The sequence below is a fragment of the Protomyctophum bolini genome (genome assembly GCF_963924005.1).
Source record: "Protomyctophum bolini genome assembly, chromosome: 3".
Taxonomy (NCBI): domain Eukaryota; kingdom Metazoa; phylum Chordata; class Actinopteri; order Myctophiformes; family Myctophidae; genus Protomyctophum; species Protomyctophum bolini.
The window spans coordinates 51541833-51554432 of NC_137864.1; the positions used below are offsets into that span (position 1 = coordinate 51541833).

General features: G+C 48.7%; 1 protein-coding gene across 2 annotated transcripts in view; it reads right to left on the bottom strand.

Annotated features, from left to right (window-relative positions):
- The window catches only part of LOC308313485 (xylosyltransferase 1-like), a 152521-nt gene that overhangs the window by 34116 nt on the left and 105805 nt on the right, over nt 1-12600 (bottom strand). For both annotated transcript variants that reach the window (XM_080760625.1, XM_080760624.1), the window contains exons 7-9: nt 11893-12109; nt 9507-9683; nt 5492-5805 (exon numbers count right to left, since the gene is read on the bottom strand). In XM_080760625.1, the coding sequence (XP_080616751.1) occupies nt 5492-5805; nt 9507-9683; nt 11893-12109 (708 nt within the window). The remainder of the gene's footprint in view (nt 1-5491; nt 5806-9506; nt 9684-11892; nt 12110-12600) is intronic.

The window sequence follows — 12600 nt, forward strand, 5'->3', positions numbered from 1 at the left end:
AAACCAACAGACAACTAACTACACAACTCTTTGTTGCTCTCACAAGAATGATGATGGCAAAAGGATTCAAGATATAGAAGAGGGAGAGTTAAATGCTGCAATTTGTGAAAACAAAAAGGCAGAATATGACTCCTATAACGTGGTTGAAGTGGGACTCATAAAATGTCCCTGGGACTCATTTCTGAAAGACCCATCCCTGCATCCTGGGACTCATTACCGTACGTTGAAAACCTATATTTCCATCACTGCCTCTGAGCCCACGTGTTTCAGCGCAAAGCCACGTTGGTCCCACTAAAGCGCTGCACATTCCCAGAACATTTAATTAACATACGTATGTCTCTTCTTTTTTTTTTTTTTATCCCACGATTTTGTATAACCCACTTTCTCACTAATTGCTTAGCCCGGCCGCTAACTTAAGCTGTAGTCCATGAGCGCTATGCTCTCACCGAGAGAGAGAGAGCGAGCGAGTGCATTTTCTGACCGGGTTCTCCGCGGCAGGCGGTATAGTGTTTCTCGGCGGCATCAGTCCGACACTCTACCCCAAAACCCCTTAACCTATAACCACAACTGCAAGCACCACGCAACCCATGTCGTACCAAACGCACTGCCACGGAATCCGAGCGGCAGTCAAGTGTCATAAATCACCCCAGTTTCCCCGCCCCAGCTGCCACCCCCCGCCTCACCGCCCCCCCCCCCCCCCCCACCCCCCGTCTGTAAAACAACTGTCCTTTTACCCGTCTTGTAAAACAACTGCCCCTTTTACCCGTCTGTAAAACAACTGCCACCCTTTTACCCGTCTGTAAAACAACTGCCCCTTTTACCCGTCTGTAAAACAACTGCCCCTTTTTACCCGTCTGTAAAACAACTGCCCCTTTTACCCGTCTGTAAAACAACTGCCCCTTTTACCCGTCTGTAAAACAACTGTCCTTTTACCCGTCTGTAAAACAACTGCCCTTTTACCCGTCTGTAAAACAACTGCCCCTTTTACCCGTCTGTAAAACAACTGCCCCCTTTTAACCCGTCTGTAAAACAACTGCCCCTTTTTACCCGTCTGTAAAACAACTGCCCCTTTTACCCGTCTGTAAAACAACTGCCCCTTTAACCGTCTATAAAACAACTGCCCTTTTACCCGTCTGTAAACAACTGCCCCTTTTACCAGTCTGTAAAACAACTGCCCCTTTTACCCGTCTGTAAAACAACTGCCCCTTTTACCCGTCTGTAAAACAACCCTATAGGGGACACGGGGAGAACATGTCAGGGTACCTACCCTATAGGGGACACGGGGAGAACATGTGAGGGTACCTACCCTATAGGGGACACGGGGAGAACATGGTGAGGGTACCTACCCTATAGGGGACACGGGGAGAACATGTGAGGGTACCTACCCTAGGGGACACGGGAGAGAACATGTGAGGGTATACCTACCCTATAGGGGACACGGGGAGAACATGTGAGGGGTACCTACCCTAGGGGACACGGGGAGGAGAACATGTGAGGGTACCTACCCTATAGGGGACACGGGGAGAACATGTGAGGGTATACCTACCCTATAGGGGACACGGGGAGAACATGTGAGGGTACCTACCCTAGGGGGAGAACATGTGAGGGTACCTACCCTAGGGGACACGGGGAGAACATGTGAGGGTACCTACCCTAGGGGACACGGGGAGAACATGTGAGGGTACCTACCCTATAGGGGACACGGGGAGAACATGTGAGGGTACCTACCCTAGGGGACACGGGGAGAACATGTGAGGGTACCTACCCTATAGGGGACACGGGGAGAACATGTGAGGGTACCTACCCTATAGGGGACACGGGGAGAACATGTGAGGGTACCTATAGGGGACACGGGGAGAACATGTGAGGGTACCTACCCTATAGGGGACACGGGGAGAACATGTGAGGGTACCTACCCTATAGGGGACACGGGGAGAACATGTGAGGGTACCTACCCTAGGGGACACGGGGAGAACATGTGAGGGTACCTACCCTATAGGGGACACGGGGAGAACATGTGAGGGTACCTACCCTATAGGGGACACGGGGAGAACATGTGAGGGTACCTACCCTAGGGGACACGGGGAGAACATGTGAGGGTACCTACCCTATAGGGGACACGGGGAGAACATGTGAGGGTACCTACCCTATAGGGGACACTGGGAGAACATGTGAGGGTACCTACCCTATAGGGGACACGGGGAGAACATGTGAGGGTACCTACCCTAGGGGACACGGGGAGAACATGTGAGGGTACCTACCCTATAGGGGACACAGGGAGAACATGTGAGGGTACCTACCCTATAGGGGACACGGGGAGAACATGTGAGGGTACCTACCCTAGGGGACACGGGGAGAACATGTGAGGGTACCTACCCTAGGGGACACGGGGAGAACATGTGAGGGTACCTACCCTAGGGGACACGGGGATAACATGTGAGGGTACCTACCCTATAGGGGACACGGGGAGAACATGTGAGGGTACCTACCCTATAGGGGACACGGGGAGAACATGTGAGGGTACCTACCCTAGGGGACACGGGGAGAACATGTGAGGGTACCTACCCTATAGGGGACACGGGGAGAACATGTGAGGGTACCTACCCTATAGGGGACACGGGGAGAACATGTGAGGGTACCTACCCTAGGGGACACGGGGAGAACATGTGAGGGTACCTACCCTATAGGGGACACGGGGAGAACATGTGAGGGTACCTACCCTATAGGGGACACGGGGAGAACATGCGAGGGTACCTACCCTATAGGGGACACGGGGAGAACATGTGAGGGTACCTACCCTAGGGGACACGGGGAGAACATGTGAGGGTATACCTACCCTATAGGGGACACGGGGAGAACATGTGAGGGTACCTACCCTAGGGGACACGGGGAGAACATGTGAGGGTACCTACCCTATAGGGGACACGGGGAGAACATGTGAGGGTACCTACCCTATAGGGGACACGGGGAGAACATGTGAGGGTACCTACCCTAGGGGACACGGGGAGAACATGTGAGGGTACCTACCCTATAGGGGACACGGGGAGAACATGTGAGGGTATACCTACCCTATAGGGGACACGGGGAGAACATGTGAGGGTACCTACCCTATAGGGGACACGGGGAGAACATGTGAGGGTATCTACCCTAGGGGACACGGGGAGAACATGTGAGGGTACCTACCCTATAGGGGACACGGGGAGAACATGTGAGGGTACCTACCCTATAGGGGACACGGGGAGAACATGTGAGGGTACCTACCCTATAGGGGACACGGGGAGAACATGCAACCTCCACGCAAAAATAAAGACCCCTTTCTTCCAACCACCCCACCCAGGGTATTCTCAACTGCATGGGCCATTTTTAAAGGTCACGAAATATAGCTCATGTTTAAAGTGACATTAACCCATTCTGACCGGGCACCCATTTTGGTGTTAGCATCATGTTATGCTTTAGCTATTGAAAAATAGCAGATCTACAAGCTCATATCGCGCCACCGAGTGGCGCGATACGAGCTTGTAGGTCTGCTATTTTTGAAAAATTCGAAGAACGACTGACATTTTTAGAATCTGATCTCAGGTCAGAATGGGTTCATCAGACCAGTGTGTGTCCAGTAGAAACCTCTTATGAATCTGATCTCAGGTCAGAATGGGTTAAGGCTCCCGGCAACAGCAGGTAATCATAGACGCTGTTCCCTGACATGCAGGTTTTTTTCAGCACGCTTAGGCCATGTTTTCCATTTAGACCCGCTGGAGAAAAAAATAAAACCATTGCAAAAAAACTAAAATACAGCGATGGGTTCTAGTGGTGCTCGGTTAGAGATACAACGATGCTAAGAAGGTATTGAAGACCGTACAGTAACAGTACAGCAGTGTTGATTTCCTCGACTAAAACTAAGACGGAAAATGTTCGTCGACTACCTTTTTCCACTGACGAAAACTAAATGGAAACTAAATGAAAACTAAGCTATGGTGATTAAAACCAAGACTGATTATACTGTCAACAAATAAAAACTAGACTAAAATGTTAGCAAGGGACTATAGTGGACAAGAGATCCAGTTTAAGTCATTTTACACTTTGTTGCATGCTGAAAATAGCAGATCTACTTTCACCAAGTGTAAAATCACTCATCACTCAATCATCTGAAGATTTAGTCGACTAAAATCTTATGACATTAAAGTCGACTAAAACTAGACTAACACCAAGACATTCCAGGTGACTAAAATGTGACCAAAACTATAACTGAAACCTTTTCAAGAGACCATACGACTAAAACTAAAGACTTGCTTGTCAAAAACAACACTGCCACACTAAAACACAACAATGCTGAGAAGAGCATGAATTCCTATTCTCGACATGCAGGCCGTGGAACCAGAGAAGAAACGTGCGGTTTCCTTCCCTCTCCTCTCCTCGACTCGTGCCACGTGCGTTTTCCCAAAGTAACACAAAGCCCCACTAATAACACACACGGGGGACCGTTCCTAAACCACTAATAACACACAGGAGCGCCCGTGGGGACCTGTTCCTAACACCGTAACCTACATGGAAAGCAACCATCACCGCAGGCCGGTGGGGCCGTAATTGACTGAACCGACATATCAAGTTGCAGAAGTGCACACACTGCGTTAACAGAGTTCCCAGCTGCTTATTTTGGGGCCATCTATTGTTCCCAGAACAGCGATGTGTTCGCTGGCTGAAATGTGACACGGCCGACGAACCAGAGAGAAAGTCATCAAACAAAAACCCTCTTGTAGGTTTCGGGTTACGATCATCATCCTGAACTGGGTGTTTTTTTTGTTTTTTTACCACAATAGAAAGTGAGGTCATCGTATGACTGAAGTGCACCTGCTGGGTGGTTTTCGGACAGCCACAGGTGAGGGCTCACATCCTGGCTGACACACATACCAAGATGCGACACCATGTTATCACCCCATAGTTTTAGCCTGCTTACACACTGGCTCCCCCCGGTTGTTTTTAGAATTGATTTTAAAGTTATTTTACTTGTTTACAAAGCTTTAAATGGTCTCTCGCCCCCCCACCTATTCCCAGGACTGCTTGCCCTGCAGGTATGTCCCCAAAGCGCCTCCTTAGGTCCGCCACTGCTGGCCTGCTTGAAAAGCCACAAAGAAGGGCATTGAAGAAATATAGCGAAGTAGCGTTCTCCTTCCACGGGCCGACCGCCTGGAATAAGCTTCCAATGCACCTTAGACTGGCACCCTCCCTAGATGTTTTATTCACCTTAGACTGGCAAACCTCCCTAGATGTTTTATTCACCTTAGACTGGCACCCTCCCTAGATGTTTTATTCACCTTAGACTGGCAAACCTCCCTAGATGTTTTTAAAACCCAGCTATATATATATATATATCTAACCTGCAGCTGTTGTCCGTGGGGTCTCCCTGTAGCTCGTCATTAGGATATAAAGTGTTTATAATAAACACATACATACATATATATATATATATATAAACATATATATAATAAACTCTAACCTGCAGCTGTTGTCCGTGGGGTCTCCCTGCAGCGAGGCGCCGGCCCGCGCCAGGCCCAGCCTGGAGAAGGCGTGGTAGTGGCTGAGCTGCGTGTCCGTCAGGCTGGCCACGCCGTCCGTCTCCTCCTCGTAGGCGCTCTCCCAGTACGCCGCCAGGCCCGCCGCCGCCGCCCCGCCCCCCCCACCGCCACCCCCCCCTCGCTGGGGGGGAGGGGGGGGGAACGGCCCGAACAGGTAGGAGTCCAGCTGGTTCACCACCTCCTGGTTCACGCTCGCCTCGAACTTCCTGGCAAAGAAGGTCGGCCGGGACGTTTGCTGTGGGGGGGAGGGGGGTGAGGGGGGGGGGGGGTGTGGGGGGTGAGGGGGAAGAGGAGGGGGATGAAGAGAGAGAGGGGGGGGGGAAAGGAGATTATAATAAAATGGTGGCGTGTTGTTGAGAGGACATGTATACACAAAGTGGTGGTGGTGTGTGTGTGTGTGTGTGTGTGTGTGTGTGTGTGTGTGTGTGTGTGTGTGTGTGTGTGTGGGCGGGCGGGTGGAAGGGAGAGATATAGGACGGAGAGAGACCGAGAGGCAGAGAGAGAGAGAGAGAGAGAGAGAGATAGAGAGTATAGCTGTACTATAGCCAGACACAGTATGGTGTGTCTGCACAAATTGTCTGAATGTCTATATCAAAGCTGTTTTATGTCTGGCAGAGCTAATACTGTAATAATGTGTGTATTGTTTTATGTCTGGCAGAGCTAATACTGTAATGTGTGTATTTTGCTATGTTTATTACGAACAGCGTGTGCATTGATAAACCCCTCCCCCCCCCGGGGAGCGCTCACATCGGGGGGGCCGAGCCGGGCGAGGGTTACGGGGGGGGGGACGCTTCAAAGAATGTGCGTCAGATGTTTTATTAATTAGAAGCTATAAGCTGTGTATATACTGTACATACTGTATGACTGGAGTCAACTAGGCTTCTAAAGCCTACGAGGCCCTTTTCACCTTAATGTTCACCCCAGGATTCATGTTGTTAATATGTTGTTAATATGTTGTCATGTTGTTAATAGTGCCATTTTGCTCATCACCATCCATCCATCCATCCATCCATCCATCCATCCATCCGTGGGTCGGCGGTTCGAATCCCGGCTCCTCCTCCTGTCTACATGTCGAAGTGTCCAACTATGCTATGCCTGCTTATTTCTACTGCCTGGTCTAGTGTTTCAACTGTCAATGGGAATTAAATTACCAATGATATTAAATCACTGCATGCCGGGCGGCGGTGGCTCAGCGGTAGAGTGGGCTGGATGGTAACCGCAAGGTTGCCAGTTCGAACCCTGTGCTGCTCCCCCAGAGTCAGTGTCGAAGTGTCCTTGAGACATTGAACCCCTAATTGCTCCCGATGTGCAGGTTGGTGCCTTGCATGCTTCCGCCGCAATCGGTGTGTGAATGTAATGCACAATCTATGTAAAGGTGTGTGAATGGGTGAATGTAATGCACAATCTATGTAAAGGTGTGTGAATGGGTGAATGTAATGCACGATCTATGTAAAGGTGTGTGAATGGGTGAATGTAATGCACAATCTATGTAAAGGTGTGTGAATGGATGAATGTAATGCACAATCTATGTAAAGGTGTGTGAATGTGTGAATGTAATGCACAATCTATGTAAAGGTGTGTGAATGTGTGTGTGAATGGGTGAATGTAATGCACAATCTATGTAAAGGTGTGTGAATGTGTGAATGTAATGCACAATCTATGTAAAGGTGTGTGAATGTGTGTGTGAATGGGTGAATGTAATGCACAATCTATGTAAAGGTGTGTGAATGTGTGAATGTAATGCACAATCTATGTAAAGGTGTGTGAATGTAATGCACAATCTATGTAAAGCACCTTGGATAAAGGCGCTATATATAAATGCACCATTTACCATTTTATCCATCTTTCCTCAGCTATTCTCGTCCTAACACAAGCATTAAATTCACATTGACAGTGAACGGAGAATTTGTCACCATTTGTCCGAGCAAATCCACACGTTATACGTCATGATGATTGATCTACAGTATATACGATGATAGGAGCGCCTGGCCCTCACTTCACACGGGTGTGATTTTCTACCTCCTTCATCTAATTTTGGATTTCCCGTTTGTAACACTAGCCTGTCCTCTTACCCCCCCCCCCCCCCTCCCCCTCCCTCCCCCCAGGCCCCCCCCCCCACCACCCACTCTCTCTCCATCCCTTCAGTCACCACAGTGTAGTGGTGGCTGTGGCTGACTGACTGACAGCATCATGAAAAACCACCGCCTACAGACACCGCTCTGGCATGGACACACAGCACTCTCTTTTCAGTCCCAGGGGGGGGGTTGGTACGGTCACACACACACAACACACACACCAGGGGAGGCGGGGGGGGGGGTGTTTTGGTACGGTCACACTCCGATACTCCTTGAGTGAGACATTTAGAACGTGGTGAGAATGAAAGATCTCCCACTTTGAAAGAGATGACACCACATTTTTTTTTATAGCAGGTGAGTTATTACAGTATGTTCTCATGTCTGGTCTGGTTCTGGTCTGCTCCGAGGTGTTTGTGGAGGTCTGGAGAGAGTCCAGAATTAAGGCCTGTTTGGTGGGAGAGAGACTTCCCACGTGTGTCTCCCTCCTACGATGGACACAAGGTCTCTTTGTCTACGATATAGCAGTTAAATGGTAAATGGTGCATTTAAATAGCGCCTTTATCCAAGGCGCTTTACAGAGATTGTGCATTACATTCACCCATTCACACACACACATTCACACACACATTCATACACAGATGGCGGCGGAAACCATGCAAGGCACCAACCAGCACATCGGGAGCAATTAGGGGTTCAGAGTCTTGCTCAAGGACACTTTGACACTAACTCTGGGGGAGCACCACAGGGTTTTGAACTAGGCACTCTAAACCCCTGAACCACCGCCGCCCCCGTTAGTACATGATTTGAAGCCTTGAGTCAAATCAAATCCAACATTGGAAAATTGTAACTTGCTTTCATACTGTATTTTGAGTATGTATTATATTATGTGGGACTGTGTGGGTGCTTTTCCTATTAATATTTTTTCCTGTGTGTCACTAGTGTGTGTGTGTGTGTGTGTGTGTGTGTGTGTGTGTGTGTGTGTGTGTGTGTGTGTGTTTACATGTTGTCATGTTGGAAACGGCAGTAAATCAAGCGGGGCGCGGCCGCGCAGCTGGTGCTCAGAGGGTCTGATTAGCGGCGGTCTGTTATCAACACATAACTCACCGCTGAATTCAGCGATTTTGACCAATCGGAATCAAGCATTCAACCAAGCCATGTAATAATGGGCACAATAGTCTATATTTAAATAATTGCGTGACACATCATTTGGCTTCTACAGTCTTTCAAACATGCTGAGGGACCTGCTAATAATTCAGCTGTGAATGCAACCGATACAAAATATATGCACGCACGCACGCCAGGGACGGATTAACCCACATGAGGGCCCCTGGGCCGGTCATGTTTGCAGGGCCCCCATAGCGTGCGTGCATGCAACATTTTTGTGTTTTTCCGTGTTTTTATCATGTTTTTGACCTAAATTTAACTAAATCAACGGCCAATGAAGGGCCCCAGGAGCCCTTTTCAGGGTGTCAAACCAAGTACTGCGTGGTCCAATTTCCCCAAAGGGCCCCTGAGACGGCCCCACTGGCCCTATGGCTAATTTGTCCCTGTTGCACGCACGCAAACACGCACACACGCGCACACACACACACACGCACGCACGCACGCACGCACGCACGCACGCGCGCGCACACACACACACACACACACACACACACACACACACACACACACACACACACACACACACACACACACACACACACACACACACACACACACACACACACACACACACACACACACACACACACACACACACACACACACACACACACACACACACACACACACACACACACACACACACACACACACACACACACACACACACGCACACGCACACACACACACACCCTACCTGGAAGCGGTGGAAGTCTTGGGGCTTGAAGTCGTTGGGCGAGCAGCCGCACCAGTCCACGATGTGTTTGTACTGACACTTACAGCCCAGCTTCCGGTTCCAGTTGGTGATGCGCAGGTTGTTGTCCACCATGCTGCCACAGAGGGCGCTGTTCTCCAGCACCGTGTGGAAGAAGGACTGGAACGAACACAGAGATAGATATAATACTTTATTGGCAGTTTAAGAAAATTACAGAAAATGTAATAAAAAAAAACGCCAAATGGACTAAGACACAAAAAAGCCTTAGCTTGTTTCCATTGTGGTCCACTTTGTAACATGACACTATACACATACATACTGTACAGACAAAACATGGAACAAATAATAAATAATCCTTATATATATATATATATAAGGCTGGGAGCTATATACATAGGACAAGAGGTACCCTGAGAGAATAGTCCTGAGCATGTTGGGAGATGGGCTATCCAGGGTCGGAAATCTAACTATGACCAGTGAGAGTGTAGATGGAGCCATGATTTCAGGTCTTTCCTAAATATTGCAATAGAATTTAGGGATTTCAGGGCTGGAGGGAGTGCATTCCACAGAGTAGTGGCTGCGTAGAAAAAAGCATGTTTTCCCATGAGTGTCCTGAAACTGGGGGGAACTAGATCATAAGGACTTCCTCTGGTTGAGTACCTGTGAGCATCCCTCACTCTGGGCAGGTAGCCCATCAGGTACTCTGGAACAGAGGCACCTAGGATCTTGAAGACCAGACACAATGAGAGCTGGGATACTCTCTCCTCCACCCTTAGCCATCCCAGGCTACTAAAGTGGGCGGAGGTAAGATGAGACCTGGGGTTCAATTTTAGTAGTAACCTCACAAGCTTGTTTTGGGAGGTCTGCAGCTTTGTTTTCAAAAGCGTGGAGATACCTCTGTACCATGAAGTACACGCATAGTCAAAGTGGCACTGGATGAGGGCACCGGCCAAAGTCCTCATAGCACTGCTGTTGACATTAGGGGATATCCTGCCCAAGAAACGAGTTCTCTGGTTGACCTTTGATTTGCGCATTGCACACATGTGCGTGCAGTCGCACACACCATTTCCACCGGTTGGTTCCCGATGGGAACCGGTTCAGTTCTGTTCTTAGTCCATGAGCCAGAGCTCCAAAATTGGAACATTAATCATGAATTGAGTGTAGCAAAACCATTAGATTGTTATCACCATGAAACTTCCCTGATTGATTGATTATACTTACAATTATTTATTGCATTACTCTTTTTTTTAATATTATGTTGCTTATGGGGCATTATATAGGAAAATATGCAAAAAATTGAAAACATGAAAAAGCTACTGCTCTGGAAGGGTTATCATATTTAAATGTACTTATAAATATTGATCCTGGCTATAAACAATCTAATATAGGTATGTTTTGTTTCCACTCAATTCATAATTAACGTTCCAATGTTGGAGCTCCGGCTCATGCACTATAAGAACCACAAAGAACTGAACCGGTTCATGGACTATAAGAACCACAAAGAACTGAACCAACCGGTGGAAAAGAGGTCTGAGAAAGACAGAAAGACAAGAAGGGATTTCTGTTCCACCACAGACTCATAGCATGTTATGTAGACAGCACTAGAATTGCATTGTATATAGTCATAGCACGCCATAGTACATATGTATAGCATAGTAGTATATATGTATAGCTTATATGTATAGTTTCATTATAGATATTCCACTGTTACTTTCTTAGCTACGCATGTTTCATGATAAATGTTTTTATGTGATGTATTCCCCATGCTTTTTGTTCTTGCTTAATGTAAGTCGCTCTGGATTAAGAGCGTCTGATAAATGCCTAAATTGTAAATTGTAAAGAAAACCTTTCGTATTCTCTCACATTCTTGGCTTTCGAGGATTTAATCAGACCAGTGTGTGTCCAGCGGAAACCTCGTATGAATCTGATCTCAGGTCAGAATGGGTTAACAAAAAAGGAAAGTGTAGAATCCACACAGTGAGTCAGACTCACGGAGGTCATACTTGGCAGGTGGACGTGACATTAGGCAGAGAAATACTGCATCAGCACGTCAACACCACAGCACAGAGTAGCTGTGTGTGTGCGTGCGTGTGTGTGTGTGTGTGTGCGCGAGTGTGTGTGCGCGTGTGTGTGTGTGTGTGTGTGTGTGTGTGTGTGTGTGTGTGTGTGAGTATAGGCGTACCTCAGCGGGCAGCAGAGTATAGGCGTAGAAGCGCTTCATGTTGTTCACCAGGGTGTGTGTTTGTGTGACTGTGTGTGTGTGTGTGTGTCACCAGGGTGTGTGTGTGTGTGTGTGTGTGTGTGTGTCACCAGGGTGTGTGTGTGTTTGTGTGTGTGTGTGTGTGTGTGTGTGTGAGTATAGGCGTACCTCAGCGGGCAGCAGAGTATAGGCGTAGAAGCGCTTCATGTTGGTCACCAGGTCGTCCTGGGAGCGGATCACGTACTCCACGAACACGCGGTTCAGCAGGAACCAGTCCGACCCGCCGTCCACCGAGATGCCCTCCGGGATCTTGCGGTCGCCCAGCCTCCACATGTGCGTGTCGCACTCGAAGAACAGCCGGTCCAGGCCTTGTTTTCTAATGAACCTGCAGGTTCACCATGAAATATAATAAAACACATTGTTTGTTTTTGAAGCAGCAAATTTAGATTTTAGTTTTTGTCTCTGGGATAGTTTGTTTTTGGGGGTTTTTTTCAGTCACAAGCACAAGCACATGCACATGCACACGCACATGCACACGCACATGCACACGCACATGCACATGCACATGCACATGCACACGCACACGCACACGCACACGCACACGCACACGCACACACAAGTGTCATTTTGGCCTGTCGTGGCGTGCCAGGCATCGGGGCGCCCTGGGGCGTGCTGGGGAGCAAGGTGCTTATTGGCCGGTTATGGTTTTGGCGTTGATTAGTGGACAGGCTGCCCCACACACACACACACACACACACACACACACACACAGTGGGGTGGACAGGTTGGCACACACACACACACACACACACACACACACACAGTGGGGGTGGACAGGTTGGCACACAGGCCTCCGTGGGTTAAACACCAACCAGG